The sequence below is a fragment of the Procambarus clarkii genome, chromosome 94 (assembly GCF_040958095.1).
Source record: "Procambarus clarkii isolate CNS0578487 chromosome 94, FALCON_Pclarkii_2.0, whole genome shotgun sequence".
NCBI lineage: Eukaryota > Metazoa > Arthropoda > Malacostraca > Decapoda > Cambaridae > Procambarus > Procambarus clarkii.
The window spans coordinates 12388274-12407410 of NC_091243.1; the positions used below are offsets into that span (position 1 = coordinate 12388274).

Consider the following 19137-nt stretch of genomic DNA (forward strand, 5'->3'; position numbering starts at 1 on the left):
TGTAACCAGCCTCTGTTGTGAGGTCTCTTCCCCTCGCCCTGACCCTCTCTCTGCTGTTCCAGATGTTATCTAATCCAATTTAGCACCGTATTGGATACCCTCAGCCTGCTACTCAAGTTTATATAGGAGTTACTAGAGAGTCTGCATCAAATATCTTTGAAATGTCCAGGAATGCAGTCTATCTTCCCTTCATTCCTTCCTTCATTCCTTCCTTCCTTCCTTCTGACGTCCTCTGCGATAGATCTCTGGCTACTGATGTATGTGGGTTACTGTAAGCTTCACTCTCCATTACCTGTGGTGGACGACAAGGCTTTTATCACCTCGTGTCTCAGTGTTCATCATTAGTTGCCTCAGTGAGTCTGAAGCTGCTGCACTCTCCCTCACCTTCGTTATCAACTCTGCACTCTACATGTCTCGTTAATTGTCTAGGGTACTGTTCTCTCTCCTGGGGCATCCCTTCCCCATATTTGGGGCATCTCTTCCCCAGTCCACATCTGGTGGCAGCTTCCCCACTCCACATTTGGGGCATCTCCCCCACTCCACATCTGGTGGCAGCTTCCCCACTCCACATTTGGGGCATCTCCCCCACTCCACATTTGGGGCATCTCCTCACTCCACATTTGGGGCATCTCCCCCACTCCACATTTGGGGCATCTCCCCTACTCCACATCTGGTGGCAGCTTCCTCTCTATATTTCTCTAGAGTACTACTCGCGAATATGGAACACTTTTCCCTTCTACTAATATTCTTGACGTATTACACAACATACCCGATGGTTGATCAGTGCCCTTCCTTCACAAAGTATACTTTATTTCCTTCTTCTTTCACTAGTTTGAGTGTAAATCTGCGTTTCCATCACCTCTGAGTCCTTGAGTTACTCACTGCTTCTAATCACTACCTGTGATTAGTACCTGATTGGTCTCTTATCTAATCTCTACCAGGTATATGCATGGCCTCTATCTGGTCTCTACCTGGCCCTTACCTGTGGCAGGGACCCTTAGGGTATCCACTTGAGAATTGAGAAACAACTTACAAATCTTCAATTTTTTTTATTATATAATTAATATATAGCCTCAAGACCCAGACACTTGAGACAAATATAAGGCAAAAATACATTATGATCTCTGAGAAGGTGATAGTGCAGATATTGTGTGTGTTGACAGGATATTTATAATGTATTATATACATAGTATGTATTAAGTGTATATTGCTAATCTATTATATATACATATTGTCGATGTATTATACATACTGTAATTTCTAGCCGCTTCAGATCACCCTTAGTAAGGCGGGGTGTACTGTATACATATGGATAATACAGCATGGGGGGGGGAGGGGACACACAGGGATGAGAGACATGGGGTGGGATACAGGGGGTGTGAAACATAAGGACTGGGATGCTAGGGACGCATATTCACAGGTTGACCTAAATGATAGCATTTTGAAACACGTTTAATATATAATATACAAAATTTAAATATCATACAAACATCTAATGATCTATATATATTTAGATTCAAGCGAGAAACGTTAAGAAATACGTAGACGAAATTATTTTCAAATGGATATTTGGAGATGGAATGACAAATGGTCTCTTGTCACAAGCTGGATGCTCTTAAATGTTGGGAGATGATGAGATGAGAGATGCTGCGATGTGTGGGAGATAATGTCTTCATTATACACAATATACACACTCATATAAATATTATATACAGAAGTAAAGCGATCAAGCGAGCCACACTTGAAGATGATCATGTATGAGGCATACCTTATACAAGCCTGTATGATGCATACCTTATACAAGCCTGTATGATGCATACCTTATACAAGCCTGTATGAGGCATACCTTATACAAGCCTGTATGATGCATACCTTATACAAGCCTGTATGATGCATACCTTATACAAGCCTGTATGATGCATACCTTATACAAGCCTGTATGATGCATACCTAATACAAGCCTGTATGATGCATACCTTGTACAATCCTGTATGATGCATACCTTATACAAGCCTGTATGATGCATACCTTATACAAGGGAAGAATATAGTTGAGGTTAAGAGCTTTATGGGACACCCACAGCGGCTTGTCCCGTATATATGACAGTGAAAATGACCCACAGAATTCCTGTTGTACCTGTGCACGTGTATACCAGTGTATGTGTGTGTATACCTGTGCACGTGTATACCAGTGTATGTGTGTGTATACCTGTGCACGTGTATACTAGTGTGTGTATACCTGTGCACGTGTATACCAGTGTGTGTGTGTGTATACCTGTGCATGTGTATACCAGTGTGTGTGTGTGTGTGTGTATACCTGTGTGTGTGTATATCATGGCCATTGGTATTATTATTACCGACCTGTGTTATCATCCTACCTTGTTATCGCCAGGTAGGTAAGATCATCAGCACCAAGCTTGCTACACCTGCACGGGTGAACAGTCTGTCTGTACCTGCCCCTCAAGCCTCTTCTATGCCCTATCCTTGCCCCTCTTCACGTCGTATTCCTCACCTATTTGTATTATGTACCTAGCCTCCCTAATGGTATAAATCCAATGCACTCAGCACAGTCCCATCACTTGAGAATGCACCATGTAGGTTCGAAACGTTGTGTAAACTTATATTAAGTATAATACATTCTACAGTTAATTATTTCTTTTAGTTTACCTCGAACACAGATTGCATTCGGAGAAATCCTCTTACAATTAATTAAACCAAGATGCAAGAGAACTAGTCAGAAGGACAGAAGCTCTGAACGAGAAAATTATCAATACAGAATATGCCGTCATATTCAATGAAACATGTCTAAATGAAAACCTGCTGCCAGTATACTCCAATGATATATAATTTTTGTTCTGTATTTTGTCTTTGCCTCCTCTCTGCCTCCCTTTCTCTCTCTCTCTCTCTCTCTCTCTCTCTCTCTCTCTCTCTCTCTCTCTCTCTCTCTCTCTCCCTCGTCTACCCCACAACATGGACGCCTCGGCTGTGGCTGGTTCAGTACAGTCGGGTACATCGCGTGACAATAATTCGTAAAAAAAGAATTCTGAGTGTAAAACTTGAGCCATCAAAAGGATGAGAAATAGGACTGTGCTGGCGTCCTCTGAGCTGAAGAGGACCAGAGAGGTAACACGGGATGTACGTTGAACTCTAGCTCACAGAGTGCATGTAACTGCACACACTCAAGTTCGTAGTGATTATAACACTCTGGCATCACAGTGTGGGTGTAAACTGGTTTCTTTTGCTGTTCCATCGACCGTCACGAGCTTCCAGTAACACAAACATCAGGAGGGAGTCTTGGAGGAGGCAGGAGATGGTGTGTGGTGATGGAGGGAGTCTTGGAGGAGGCAGGAGATGGTGTGTGGTGATGGAGGGAGTCTTGGAGGAGGCAGGAGATGGTGTGTGGTGATGGAGGGAGTCTTGGAGGAGGCAGGAGATGGTGTGTGGTGATGGAGGGAGTCTTGGAGGAGGCAAAACACACCCTCGATATTCTGTGCTCAAGACTGTGTGTACTCACCTAATTGTGCTTGCGGGGGTTGAGCTTTGGCTCTTTGGTCCCGCCTCCCAACTGTCAATCAACTGGTGTACAGATTCCTGAGCCTACTGGGCTCTATCATATCTACATTTGAAACTGTGTATGGAGTCAGCCTCCACCACATCACTTCCTAGTGCATTCCATTTATTAACTACTCTGACACTGAAAATATTCTTTCTAACGTCTCTGTGGCTCATCTGGGTACTAAGTTTCCACCTGTGTCCCCTTGTTCGTGTTCCACCCGTGCTGAAGAGTTTGTCTTTGTCCACCCTGCCAATTCCCCTGAGAATTTTGTAGATGGTTATCATGTCTCCCCTTACTCTTCTGTTTTCCAGGGATGTGAGGTTCAGCTCCTTTAGCCTTTCCTCGTAGCTCAATCCTCTCAGTTCCGGGACGAGCCTGGTGGCATACCGCTGAATCTTCTCTAACTTTGTCTTGTGTGTGTGTGTGTGTGTGTGTGTGTGTGTGTGTGTGTGTGTGTGTGTGTGTGTGTGTGTGTGTGTGTGTGTGTGTGTGTGTGTGTTTGTGTATCTACGCGTGTTTGGAACCGTGCGAGCGAGCCTGGGTGTTCCCAAACATTTGTCCAAGTAATCTTGAGAGCTACCACTCCACATATGTAGCCACGAAGACCTCAATCACAGCAGAATCGGTACATAAATGCCATTTGCATTCCTACTACCAATTATAATATTAATGAACCTGAATGCTGGAGCACCAAGACTGACAGTCTCTCACACGGGAGGTAAGGGAGGCGTCTTGAAGGCGGCACAATGATCCGCTCTGGCGCCAGGGATCATAACTGACATTCACAAGCGATTAAGTTTTTATATTCCAGCCTTCAGGGGGCCTCGAGGCGGGGCGGAGGAGGGTGAGACATCAACAGAAAACGGAGGCTTGACTTGTATTTACTAAACAATACCCTGAAGATACACTGAAGATTCATATCTTACTCGTCAAGTTTATACAGATTACGAGAGAACTTGAAGAATTCATTCTCTCTCTGGCGCGAGACGTCGATTTCAGTTGAATCGGTAAATTATATGGAATTTATGGAGCATAAATTCCATGTTTTGATTGATTTCGACCAGTCAAATTATTTATTTTGATGGGCCGTCATTTGCCTACTGCGAGCGCCGACCATAATTTTGCACTAGCTTTATTTATTTGTCTGTTTTCCCGTTTGTCCCAGACTGACAGTGTTACAGTGTGTCCCAGGTTGACAGTGTTACAGTATGTCCCAGGCTGACAGTGTTACAGTGTGTCCCAGGTTGACAGTGTTACAGTATGTCCCAGGTTGACAGTGTTACAGTGTGTGTCCTTCAGTGGACGTGTGTAATCAGTGGGAGAAGCCACACTGTCTCCTGAAGGAAGCTGAAATCTCAGCACATTATTTTAGGCTCGTATCCTGTTATATGTTCACCTTTTTTTCTCAATATTCTCAGTATATTAACAAAGAAAACATACATTTACATTCAGCTGTCCAGAAGTATACTGACCATTGGAAGTTTGATTGGCCATAAATACACTGACCCCAGGAAGTTCTGCCGTGTACCGATACACTGACCCCAGGAAGTTCTGCCGTGTACCGATACACTGACCCCAGGAAGTTCTGTCGTTCACCTATACACTGACCCCAGGAAGTTCTGCCGTTCAACGATACACTGACCCCAGGAAGTTCCGCCGTGCACAGATACACTGACCCCAGGAAGTTCTGTCGTTCACCTATACACTGACCCCAGGAAGTTCCGCGTGCACAGATACACTGACCCCAGGAAGTTCTGTCGTTCACCTATACACTGACCCCAGGAAGTTCTGCCGTTCAACGATACACTGACCCCAGGAAGTTCTGCCGTTCAACGATACACTGACCCCAGGAAGTTCCGCCGTGCACCGATACACTGACCCCAGGAAGTTCCGCCGTGCACCGATACACTGACCCCAGGAAGTTCCGCCGTGCACCGATACACTGACCCCAGGAAGTTCCGCCGTGCACCGATACACTGACCCCAGGAAGTTCTGCCGTGCACCGATACACTGACCCCAGGAAGTTTCGCCGTGCACCGATACACTGACCCCAGGAAGTTCCGCCGTGCACCGATACACTGACCCCAGGAAGTTCTGCCGTTCAGCATTGTACTGACTTAGCATACGGCTACAGGCTGTCACTCTGGCATGGCTAAGAAATCCGAGAAAATCCTTGAATACATTTCTCATAAATGTGACAAGTTCTCTTCACACCTTTCTTAAACCTTTGAAAAGCTTTGTCGACACTTTTGTTGCTCTGCGAACTTCAATATTTCTCTTCCATAAAAACTTTAACTGTTTCGTCTCCCCCAGCTCCCTTCCCTTTACCACAGGAAGGTAAAGGGTGGGTCCCATTCACCTCAAGAAGGTAAGGGATGGTTCCCCCTTTATCTCAGAAGTATAACGGGTGGTTTTCCGTTACTATAAGGGTAAGATGAGGGGGGATTAGTTCTCCTTTACCTCTGGAAGGTAAGGGAAGGATGGCTACCCCAGACACATCTTTCCCAAAGGTAAGGTGACCACTAGTAAGCCCTTACCAACAACGCCCAAGTTAACACCTCTCCGGAACGCCACCAGGTAGAGCGGTTGTGACCAGCGTCAAGCGGGTATCATCCGAAGTACCCGCTTGGGTGCGGGGGAAGCGGGTAGCTTGAGAGATGGCGGGCGCGGGCTTTCAGACGCCCGGGTAGTGGTTGTGCGGGTGAGGCGGGTAGCGGGTGCGGTACCCGTTGGGGATGTGACACGGCAGGTCGCTAGAGGAGCTCTTGGCTGGACTGCACACACACCCTGGCAGGTGCTGACGGAACCTGTGGCGAGGGAGAAAACCGCGGGGAGCTCTATTAACATTGTCTTGATGGTAGGCTCTATTGGTCTAGTGGGGGCATGAGGGCTCTATTGGTCTAGTGGGGGCACGAGGGCTCTATTGGTGTAGTGGGGGCACGAGGGCTCTATTGGTGTAGTGGGGGCATGAGGGCTCTATTGGTCTAGTGGGGGCACGAGGGCTCTATTGGTCTAGTGGGGGCATGAGAGCTCTATTGGTGTAGTGGGGGATGAGGGCTCTATTGGTGTAGTGGGGGCATGAGGGCTCTATTGGTCTAGTGGGGGCATGAGGGCTCTATTGGTCTAGTGGGGGCATGAGGGCTCTATTGGTGTAGTGGGGGCATGAGGGCTCTATTGGTCTAGTGGGGGCATGAGGGCTCTATTGGTCTAGTGGGGGCACGAGGGCTCTATTGGTGTAGTGGGGGCACGAGGGCTCTATTGGTGTAGTGGGGGCATAAGGACTCTATTGGTCTAGTGGGGGCATGAGAGCTCTATTGGTCTAGTGGGAGCATGAGAGCTCTATTGGTCTAGTGGGAGCATGAGGGTTCTATTGGTCTAGTGGGGGCATGAGGGCTTTATTGGTTTAGTGGGGGCATGAGGGCTCTATTGGTCTAGTGGGGGCACGAGGGCTCTATTGGTCTAGTGGGGGCATGAGGGCTCTATTGGTCTAGTGGGGGCACGAGGGCTCTATTGGTGTAGTGGGGGCATGAGAGCTCTATTGGTCTAGTGGGGGCATGAGAGCTCTATTGGTCTAGTGGGGGCATGAGGGCTCTATTGGTCTAGTGGGGGCACGAGGGCTCTATTGGTGTAGTGGGGGCACGAGGGCTCTATTGGTGTAGTGGGGGCACGAGAGCTCTATTGGTCTAGTGGGGGCATGAGAGCTCTATTGGTCTAGTGGGGGGCATAAGGACTCTACTGGTCTAGTAGGGGGGCATGTGTGCTCTAATTTTCCATACCTGTATATAAGTAACCACTGAGTATGTGCTCTAATTAATCACCACTTGTCTTTAAGGCTGCAACTCTATACAGACACCACACTCTCTCTCTCCCTCCATTATTTCCACACATTTTGTACTCTCCTTACTACTCCAACGCTCTCTTTCACACCTCACACTACACCCTTCCTCACTCACCCCTCACATCTCACCCCCTATCCCTCCCCCCCCCCTTGCCCTATCCCTTCCCTGCCATCAATCATCATCTATCCCTCTACACTGTCCCCTTACGGTGGTTTGTAGACGATCCGCTTCATCCGCCACTCCTGGCGCGGGGTCGGGTTCTTGGCGCCCCGACGCACGTTGAAGTAGCCGTAGACCAACGGGTTGACGGTGGAGTTGGCCACCGCGAAGATGAAGAGGGAAGCCTGGACGCGCGGGTCCACCAGCTGGGCGCTTTTCCTGTCGATGAAGTACCTGGAGAAGGAGGAGATGACGGGACGTCTATAGTACCGATCTGAGGACGCGACAGTTGCTTGAAGCAATGACACGTAGACGCACAAACCTGTATTGTGTCGTCCGTGGACGAATGCGATACAGGGAGATGGTGTCCATGGGCGTGTTCTCTCTCAGGTTTACATAAATGAATACTGGATAATACTTGGGTTTACAGCAACGTCAATAGGTCGATACAGGTTTACCACAGTAATGCTTGAAGGAAAGATCCTGAGAGTTGGGATAACAGTGAACACTAACCTATCCCAACTGTCATGGATAAGAGGTTCAGTACTCTAACAATAGGCATGGGGCAGGCCACTAAATCTAACACACAGATCAACTCAAAGATCCATTATAAAACATGTTTTTCCAGTGTATGGAGAGCGAACACATTAACCCAAATAAGTGCCATTATAAGTAACTAACTCACAGCAAACCGTGAGTCAATATTGTGGCAATTGTATTCCTCTTGGCCAGGTAAAGATCAGCTACGCAAGAAGGTAAACACACTGTTGTCAAGACATAAGAAGAACACCATCCGTGCGGCCGCAGACGGAACTACAGACCACAGCAACCCCAAGGCCGGCGTGGCTCTCATCTTGAAAAAGAGGAAAATATATAAACCTCCCCTCCCACGCTGGTGCCGTTTTCTTTTACGTTACTGCCTCCAGAAATTTATAATACTATAACCGAGCAGAGAGGCGAACGTGCACCAGTGCAGATTAACCCTATGATTTTATATATTAGTTTTTTTGTGTGGTTATTCTTTCATCTGAGAGAGAGAGAGAGAGAGAGAGAGAGAGAGAGAGAGAGAGAGAGAGAGAGAGAGAGAGAGAGAGAGAGAGAGAGAGAGAGAGACAGACAGACAGACAGACAGACAGACAGACAGACAGACAGAGAGAGTATGTGTGTATGTGTATGCTCTCCAAGGGAAGAATGTCTGACCCAACCACTCGCATACAAAAGGCTCAAAGTCTGAAAAATGGTGAGAAAAGACTTAGTGGGATGACACAACCACCCTGGAGGGTGGAGAGAGAGAGAGAGAGAGAGAGAGAGAGAGAGAGAGAGAGGGAGAGGGAGAGGGAGAGGGAGAGGGAGAGAGAGAGAGAGAGAGAGAGAGAGAGAGAGAGAGAGAGAGAGAGAGAGAGAGAGAGGGTTGTTGACCCTCCACCCTCAGCCCATCGGTTATTATTATTATTATTTTTATTATTATTATTGTTATTAGTTATCATCTTCGCTGCAGTTGTTATCTGCTATAACAGCTGCTGTTGTTTTGGGCGGAAAATGTTCGTATCTTCACACGAGCCGTCGAGGCTCCTAAGGTGATGGTTGTTATCGATAAGAATAGCGGGTTCGAGTCCCGGTCGGGTCATAATGTTGCTAGTGATTTATTGCTTGGGGACCATTCAAGCTCTCTTGCACGTGTGTGGGCTCTGCGTGATCCGTGCGTGCGCCAGGATCCGTGCATGCGCCAGGATCCGTGCGTGCGCCAGGATCCGTGCATGCACCAGGATCCATGCATGCACCAGGATCCGTGCATGCACCAGGATCCATGCATGCACCAGGATCCGTTCATGCGCCAGGATCCATGCATGCGCCAGGATCCGTGCATGCATCAGGATCCGTGCATGCACCAGGATCCGTGCGTGCGCCAGGATCCGTGCATGCGCCAGGATTTCATGAAAAACTGTATCGAAATTGCACTAGGAGAGTGGCTTAGGGGTCGTCAGTCCTGACAGACTCATGGGTGAAGTGGTTTCAGTTCTGTGTACGCCGGGGTGAGTTGGTGAGCTCTGGCTATGCAGGCTCCAGTCCTAGTCAGGTCATAGAATTCCTAGTGATCCATAGGCTGTGGGACCACTGAAGCTCTCTGAAGGTGGGTACGAGGAGAGGGACGTCGGCGACGCAGGTGAGTCGTATATTCACTATATACACCATACGGGTCTTGCCAGTAATGTAGATTGTATAAACACTATAAACACCATATAGGTTCTGCCTTGACTTGCAGTGGGAAACTAGCGGTGGGTGACAGCCGTGTGTGTGTGTGTGTGTGTGTGTGTGTGTGTGTGTGTGTGTGTGTGTGTGTGTGTGTGTGTGTGTGTGTGTGTGTGTGTGTGTGTGAGTTAGCAGTGCATCTCCTCAGTGATAATTACCAGCTATGTGTCGTCCTTGAATAATTAGTTGACACGCATCACCTTACGGACACACACACACGAACCATAGTATTTCATGTTTGGAATGGAGAAGCCTTATTGTAAGAGCCTAGACCAGGGGAGATGGGTCCCTGGTCATGCTTAGAGGCCAGGGAGGCATGTATATTCTCTCCATTAACCTTCTCTACTCTTCCATTTATCGCAGTTAACACTCCCACACCACCACCACTATCCTGCTGGGATTATCCCTCACCCATTATGCCTATGGGTACAGAATGGGTGCAGAAGCTGGGGCAAACTTTTGTGCAGTTCTTAGATGCAGCAGAAATTGGGGATCTGGATGCAAAATGACGCTGAATACCCCAGCAGGAGACCCCAAGTCTCTCACAAATCTCTATCACCGACACTCTTCTCTCCAACACACTTCTCAACTTCTTCACTCAATGGGCCTATCTGTTTAAGTGTGCCAGCTGAGGTCACAACACACTTGATCTGTCGTTAAGGAATGTATCTTAGCTTTACTTCCTTGGGAATGTAATCTATTTAAGTAGCGTGGCGTCTCTCTTGTGAGGAGATGATAAATGCATTTGTCATCGCTGGTAATACCAGGTATCATAGAAAGATGTTTTAAGGTAATCAAGGACCTTGTTTAGAGTCCTCGTTGATGAGGTAGCTTCCTTGCTTGGATGTGTTCTTAGCTAGTTCTGTTTGCCTGGGATGAGCTTCGCCTCTTGATTCCCGCCTCTCAGCTCCTAGTCGACCCTTGTATACAGGTTCCAGAGCCTATTGGACTCTGTCACGTCTACAGTTAGAGATGTGTATGGTGTCTAACTCACTTTTTAGCGCATTCCAGTTGGCCACTACTCCGACACCGAGCAAATTCTAATGTTTCATTATTCTGTTTTATTAGTGATTCATTATTTGCTAACATAGTTTTCCTGAATGAACATCTGTGAGCTGTAGATGATGTAACGATATTTTGTGGCAGTAATACATTTTCTGTGGTAGAGAGAGAGAGAGAGAGAGAGAGAGAGAGAGAGAGAGAGAGAGAGAGAGAGAGAGAGAGAGAGAGAGAGATAATTCCCCCCTTATCACCATGCCAACCATAGTTTTGCCTCTAAGGTCTGGAAGTTTTTCGTCCATCGTCCGGAAATCGTCTCATTTCCAGAATACATGAACCTCTTCTTTTGTATGTGTGTGCGGGTGTTGGTCGGGTGTGTGGGGGTCTTGGTCGGGTGTGTGCGGGTGTTGGTCGGGTGCGTGGGGGTCTTGGTCGGGTGTGTGCGGGTGTTGGTCGGGTGTGTGGGAGATACTGGTCTGGTGTGTGGCAGGGTGAATGCACAAACCAAATGTTTACTCACAGGATTAAAGCCCAAGATGCTATAACCGGCCTTGAATCTGTGTCTGGAGTAATCTTCATCCCACCGGTTCATTACTCCTAAAAACAACACCTCCACCTTAAGGCATTGTCTAACACGTAAGACAACGCCTCACACATCATTAAGACTTCTCTGCTCATCTTCCAATCGTCTTCCAATCATCATGAAAGAGCTTCTTCCAATGCTCTTTCTTTCTAGTCCTGCTCGTGTTTACCATTTAGTTCGTGTGCCTCTCTATGATCTTGTATGTTCTCAGCATTAAGACACTCTCCGGTAAACCATAGGTGAGGTAGTATGGTTTACTTCTGTGCGTGCCTGTGATGTGTGTGTGTGTGTATTTCAATGCTACGATCGTTGTAAATCATCTTAAGGCTTGGTTTAGGTTTTGATGCCTGTTATATTATGTACGGAAGAGAAGACGCTGCCATTCCTCCTCCTCCTCCTCTTTCTTCTCCTCCTTCTCCTTTCCCTCCTCCTCCTTCTTCTCCTTCCCCTCCTCCTCCTCCTCCTCCTTCCCCTCCTCCGGACGCGGTACCTCGGTGTTTCAATCAAAGTTTCCCCCTTGCATAGTTCATGCTTGACCGGCATACTCCCGAGAGCTTTGTTCACTCTTTTTGCCATAACAATAAAGGTCACATTAAAAACAATAAATGACAGAACAACAATAAATGACAGAACAACAATAAATGACAGAACAACAATAAATGAATAAATGACACAACAACAATAAATGACACAACAACAATAAATGACACAACAACAATAAATGATACAACAACAATAAATGTCACAATAACAACAAATGCCTCAACAACAATAAATGCCACAATAACAATAAATGACAGAACAACAATAAATGACACAATAACAACGGACCATTAAACAATTTCTACCAGTGTTTGCCTTAGCTGGAGCTCAGCCATAAGACACTCACTCACCAGAGGCCGCAGACGTCGACCACGAGCTCTACACTAAAGTGACTTATACCATTTTGTTGTCAAGTAAAAGCCATCAGACTGACACGAGGAAGTTTGGGTTTTAAAGTTTAAAAGGTACTAGTCTAGTTGTGCTTGCGGAGGGTTGAGTTCTGGCTCTTTGGTCCCGCCCCTCAACTGTCTGAGTGTGTATATGTGTGTGTGTATAGATGTGTGTGTGTGTATGTGTGTATTTACAAGAACGCACAAATTCTTCTGGACTGCCGCCTCCCAATTACAAGACCTTTCATCCTCCTCCTCCTTCTTCTTCTCTCTATCTGCTCATCATCACACTCCATATATTGGAAAACTTTTCCTCACACAGACAGTACAAACAGCTGAGCGAGGCTGAGCCGTGACTTACACAAGCTGCTCAGGACACAATTGTCTCAGTTCGGTCTCACTCTTCACACGTCACCGTGACGGGAATAGTTACAAGAATATGCACACCAGAACAGAATGGTAAGAACAGTTAAAATAAGAGGACGAATGTGGAAGAGACGACGAACGAGAAACAAGCGTAGGAAGAGGAAGAAAACACATTTTCAAGAGGAAACTAGATTTATTCCTCCAAGGAGTGCCGGACCAATCGGGCTGTGGTGGGTATGTGGGCCTGCGGGCCGCTCCAAGCAACAGCCTGGTGGACCAAACTCTCACAAGTCGAGTCTGGCCTCGGGCCGGGCTTGGGGAGTAGAAGAACTCCCAGAACCCCATCAACCAGGTATCAACCAGGGGCTTGGGGAGTAGAAGAACTCCCAGAACCCCATCAACCAGGTATCAACCAGGTATAAGTAACAGTTTACAAGGGCTGGCAACTTACAAGGGCTGGCAACTTACTAAGGCTGGCAACTGTCATGACACAAGAGCCTGTCACTGCTGCACTGTCATGCGAGTGCCAGTCACTAGTGACAGTGTCATCACGACTATTTGATCTCAACACATCCAAGACAGGAGTTGAGTGCCTAGGTAGAGAGTTAGCATAGACTAATCTATTCTCTGTTTTGTGCAAATCAGCTTAACGCCATCTATTGTATTCCCTGTTTGTGAATTTATTATTCCTAGTCTTGGAGGATGTTTAGTGGGAGGAAGTGCCAGCTTAGCATTGCTGTGAATTGAAGATATTCAGTTAATACAGGCATTATGTTGAACAGATTTTGCAGGTTAGGGACATACTCACCCCAACCTGAGTAAGGACGCAGGGTATACTCACCCCAACCTGAGTGAGGACACAGGATATACTCACCCCAACCTGAGTGAGGACGTAGGGTATACTCACCCCAACCTGAGTGAGGACGCAGGGTATACTCACCCCAACCTGAGTGAGGACGCAGGGTATACTCACCCCAACCTGAGTGAGGACACAAAGTATACTCACCCCAGCCTGAAGACACAAAGTATACTCACCATAGACTCATGATGTTGTAAGGTGTCCAGCAGAAGAAGAAGACCAGGACGATGATGAGAGTCATGTGAAGGGTGCGGGTCTTAGTCCGGCCCAGCGAGGGTGGGGTCCGCTCCTCCCCCGCGGCTTCCCGGGACCACACTGCCGAGGTCAGGTCAGGTCAGGTCAGGTCTCAACACACCACGTGTCTAACTCTACTTCTCACACTATAGTAACATACTAGGAGGGTAGAAATAGCCTAAGCTACTCTATCCCTTTGAGATGTATTTATTGCTTATCTCAATAAACATACTTCAACTTGAACTAGTAACATATACATATATGACGATACTGGCAATTAACAATGATAATTTATGATGTAAATAACGTAAATCAATTTACTTAGTCTTCCATCACTATCCACATCTTTCAGTACGTAATTTCAACACATACACACAGAATCCTCACTCTCAAAATCACTACATCCATTCCACCCTACACCCACTCCTGCCTCCACACAGCGCCCATACCCCCCCCCCCCTCACCATCTTTCCTGTAGAGTACGATGACGATGGAGCCGTAGCAGAAGAGGATGGTGAGGAGCGGTATGGCATACATGGCGATGAAGCCCGCCACATTGTAGAGGAGCTCGTAGGTCGGGGACGGGAAGCTGTGGAAGGTGACACACTGCTCGAACCATGGATGGTCAGGGTGCTGCTCCACGTGGAAGATCACCGTCTGGGGGCGCAGAGGGACGGGTGAGAGTGAGGGAGGAGGGAGAGTGAGGGATGGAGAGGGAGAGTGAGGGATGGAGAAGGAGAGGGGTGGGTGGAGAGAGTGGTGGGTGTAGCCGGGGTGATAGGGTGGGAGAGTGAAAGAAGAGGAACAAATAGGGGGAAAGAAGAAAGAGAAAACGAGAAAGAATTGAAGGAAGAGATGAAGGCGTGGCCAATCAACAGAGCGCCGCAGGAAGTACATTCACCCACACCATTAATAAAAAGAATAATCTGAGCAAATTTCCAGATTATACAAAAAATTGTGCGGACAATATATGCATGAAAACACCCACCTGTGTTATGGAGCAGACTCCAGGAGCCTCCCTGTCCCAGGACATCCCGAGCACCCACCTGTGGTATGGAGCAGACTCCAGGAGCCTCCCTGTCCCAGGACATCCCGAGCACCCACCTGTGGTATGGAGCAGACTCCAGGAGCCTCCCTGTCCCAGGACATCCAGAGCACCCACCTGTGTTATGGAGCAGACTCCAGGACCCTCCCTGTCCCAGGACATCCCGAGCACCCACCTGTGTTATGGAGCAGACTCCAGGAGCCTCCCTGTCCCAGGACATCCCGAGCACCCACCTGTGTTATGGAGCAGACTCCAGGACCCTCCCTGTCCCAGGACATCCCGAGCACCCACCTGTGTTATGGAGCAGACTCCAGGAGCCTCCCTGTCCCAGGACATCCCGAGCACCCACCTGTGTTATGGAGCAGACTCCAGGAGCCTCCCTGTCCCAGGACATCCCGAGCACCCACCTGTGTTATGGAGCAGACTCCAGGAGCCTCCCTGTCCCAGGACATCCCGAGCACCCACCTGTGGTATGGAGCAGACCCCAGGACCCCTCCCCCGTCCCGAGACATCCAGAGCACTCACCTGCGGTATGGAGCAGACCCCAGGACCCTCCCTGTCCCAGGACATCCCGAGCACCCACCTGTGTTATGGAGCAGACTCCAGGAGCCTCCCTGTCCCAGGACATCCCGAGCACCCACCTGTGGTATGGAGCAGACCCCAGGACCCCTCCCCCGTCCCGAGACATCCAGAGCACTCACCTGCGGTATGGAGCAGACCCCAGGACCCCTCCCCCGTCCCGGGACATCCAGAGCACCCACCTGTGGTATGGAGCAGACCCCAGGACCCCTCCCCCGTCCCGAGACATCCAGAGCACTCACCTGCGGTATGGAGCAGACCCCAGGACCCCTCCCCCGTCCCGGGACATCCAGAGCACCCACCTGTGGTATGGAGCAGACCCCAGGACCCCTCCCCCGTCCCGGGACATCCAGAGCACCCACCTGTGGTATGGAGCAGACCCCAGGACCCCTCCCCCGTCCCGGGACATCCCGAGCACCCACCTGTGGTATGGAGCAGACCCCAGAACCCCTCCCCCGTCCCGGGACATCCCGAGCACCCACCTGTGGTATGGAGCAGACCCCAGGACCCTCCCTGTCCCGGGACATCCAGAGCACCCACCTGCGGTATGGAGCAGACCCCAGAAGCTCCCCTCTCCCAGGACATCCAGAGCACTCACCTGCGGTATGGAGCAGACCCCAGGACCCTCCCTGTCCCGGGACATCCAGAGCACCCACCTGTGGTATGGAGCAGACCCCAGGACCCCTCCCCCGTCCCGGGACATCCAGAGCACCCACCTGTGGTATGGAGCAGACCCCAGAAGCTCCCCTCTCCCAGGACATCCAGAGCACTCACCTGCGGTATGGAGCAGACCCCAGGACCCTCCCTGTCCCGGGACATCCAGAGCACCCACCTGTGGTATGGAGCAGACCCCAGAAGCTCCCCAGGCCATCCACAGCATGAGTCGCACCCTCCTCTTGGCTTCCATGACTGTGAGTGGCCGCAGCACTGAGTAGTACCTGTCCACGCTGATGGCCACCAGCAGGAACCCGCTCAGGAAGACCCCAAAGGTCCTGAAGAAGGCCAGGATGCGACAGGCCACGTCTCCTGCCTCCCAAGACACTGTCCACGCCCACCCGATCTGCAGAAGACGACAGGAGAAGTAGAAGGGGAAAATAGAGGTGTTAAAAAGACAAGAATATATGAGGCAAGGGACTATATAGCTGTGAAAGAGAATGTCTGCTATGCGAGACCTAACGCTTGGGGGGCTAATCTCACCAGACTGTGCAAGGGGACAGGTGGCTGATTGTTACATAGGGTCCAGACTGACCCAACATGCCACCCCTTTGCATGAAATCGAAGGGACCTTTGCATAGGCTCGTAGAAAGGATCTCCACAAGCCTATGTCCGTCCCTTCTCCCCAGACCATTCCTACTGCAAAGTTGGGCGAGGCTACCCCAAAGCGTCTATCCTCCAAACTTGAACAGATATTCTCTCATATAGACAAGACTGATTAAGATTAAGCCAACCAGGTGGTGGCATGGGCATGAATAGCCCGTAACATATAAACAAAAATGAGGCTGGTGACATACCTCCAGGGGCATGAGGAGGAAGGTGACGAGGAGGTCGGCGATAGTGAGGTGGAGGATCATGAGGGTCACTCGGGAGGCCAGGGACCGAGATCTGTGCCTGTGAGGGAAAGTTTTCGTCAGAGTCTCAAGGAATTTGGTGTATGGGACCCTGAGTCTCAGGTCAACTGGTCCTGGGATTATTGTGACCACAGCTGTGATATGAGCAAAGTTTTTTTTTTTTCGTTCTGAAGTATTTTGTGGAACATTTCTGGGGGATTTAAAGGTGGTCACGGTACACAGTCTCTCCTACAGTGTACCTACATACCCCCTGGCAGCTGACACGGTACACAGTCCCGCACATTGTGTACTCAGGTCGTTCAACACATTGCTAAATACCAGACGAGAAACGGATTTGCTTGCATATCCTCATAAGTATCCGATAAGGAGAAAATAATTAACTATAAATAAAGATTCTAATATATATATACATACATATATTATATTATATTATATATATATATATATATATATATATATATATATATATATATATATATATATATATATATATATAAAAGGCACAACTCTCCTAAACACGAGAGTGAAGTATACAACTTTAGAACACTTTCCCACCAGGAGACTCGAACCCTAGCCAGCACAGAAGCCTTCCAGCAACTGGCATAACAGGTACGCCTTAACCCGCTCCACCACCTGCTCAGACCCTTAAAAGAGATGGTAATTTCGGAGTATTTAAATACCCCAAAGATCAACACCTCCCAAGAGCACTAGAGCAAGTGAGGGGCCATTTATACGTTTATTTCATCAAGTCCCTGTTAATATGGGAAGACACAGTGTCTATGCTTAAGGCACAACTCTCCTAAACACGAGAGTGAAGTATACAACTTTAGAACACTTTCCCACCAGGAGACTCGAACCCTAGCCAGCACAGAAGCCTTCCAGCAACTGGCATAACAGGTACGCCTTAACCCGCTCCACCACCTGCTCAGACCCTTAAAAGAGATGGTAATTTCGGAGTATTTAAATACCCCAAAGATCAACACCTCCCAAGAGCACAAGAGCAAGTGAGGGGTCATTTATACGTTTATTTCATCAAGTCCCTGTTAATATGGGAAGACACAGTGTCTATGCTTAAGGCACAACTCTCCTAAACACGAGAGTGAAGTATACAACTTTAGAACACTTTCCCACCAGGAGACTCGAACCCTAGCCAGCACAGAAGCCTTCCAGCAACTGGCATAACAGGTACGCCTTAACCCGCTCCACCACCTGCTCAGACCCTTAAAAGAGATGGTAATTTCGGAGTATTTAAATACCCCAAAGATGCCAGTTGCTGGAAGGCTTCTGTGCTGGCTAGGGTTCGAGTCTCCTGGTGGGAAAGTGTTCTAAAGTTGTATATATATATATATATATATATATATATATATTTATATATATATATATATATATATATATATATATATATATATATATATATATATATATATATATATATATATATATATAATACGATCTGTAGACGAGTCTTGAGTCGTATCGTAGAAAAACTTAACTCTTATGCTACTACTATTTACTCTAATTTAACTGAAATATTTTGTTAAATAAATATTATTAATAAGGATATGATTATATATTAATAAATATAAAATAATCTGCATTTTCATTGATATATTTGGAAAAAAAATAACTACTTGTTTTCTATTAGTTGAGGCCAGGGTTCTCGAAATGTTTTAATTTATTAACACAATCGTCAGCTGATTGAACGTAAATATTTACAATGACCAGCTGATCCCTGATTGGCTGTGTGTGTGCTCAAGTGAGTGAGTGTGTGTATTCACCTAGTTGTGCTTTCAGGGGTTGAGCTCTGGCTCTGTCGGCCCGCCGACAGAGGAAAAAAGTAGTTAGTAGTCAGTAACAGTTGGTTGATAGACCCTTCGAGAGGTGGGTCGAAAGAGCAGAGCTCAACCCCCGAAAGCACAACTAGATGAATACAACTAGGTGAATACAACTAGGTGAATACACACACACAGGAAGCAGCCCGTAACAGCTGTCTAACTCCCAGGTACCTATTTACTACTAGGTAACAGGGGCATCAGGGTTGAAAGAAACTCTGCCCATTGTTTCTCGCCGGTGCCGGGAATCGAACCCCGGACCACAGGATTACATGTCCAGCGTGCTGTCCACTCAGCTACCGGGCCCAGGTGGCGTATATGTGTATGTATGTGTGTG

General features: G+C 48.0%; 1 protein-coding gene across 6 annotated transcripts in view; it reads right to left on the reverse strand.

Moving 5' to 3' along the window:
* Nucleotides 1-1033: 1033 nt before the first annotated feature.
* The window catches only part of LOC123747411 (gonadotropin-releasing hormone receptor), a 92612-nt gene continuing 74508 nt past the window's right edge, over nt 1034-19137 (reverse strand). For 3 of the 6 annotated variants that reach the window (XM_069319731.1, XM_069319733.1, XM_045729618.2), the window contains 6 exons: nt 16912-17008; nt 16233-16460; nt 14241-14433; nt 13719-13857; nt 7602-7787; nt 1034-6362 (listed from right to left, as the gene is read on the reverse strand). In XM_069319731.1, coding sequence (XP_069175832.1) covers nt 6230-6362; nt 7602-7787; nt 13719-13857; nt 14241-14433; nt 16233-16460; nt 16912-17008 — 976 coding nt within the window. In that variant the 3' untranslated portion in view covers nt 1034-6229. The remainder of the gene's footprint in view (nt 6363-7601; nt 7788-13718; nt 13858-14240; nt 14434-16232; nt 16461-16911; nt 17009-19137) is intronic. The other 3 variants (XR_011226128.1, XR_011226126.1, XR_011226127.1) reach the window with 3 other exon arrangements.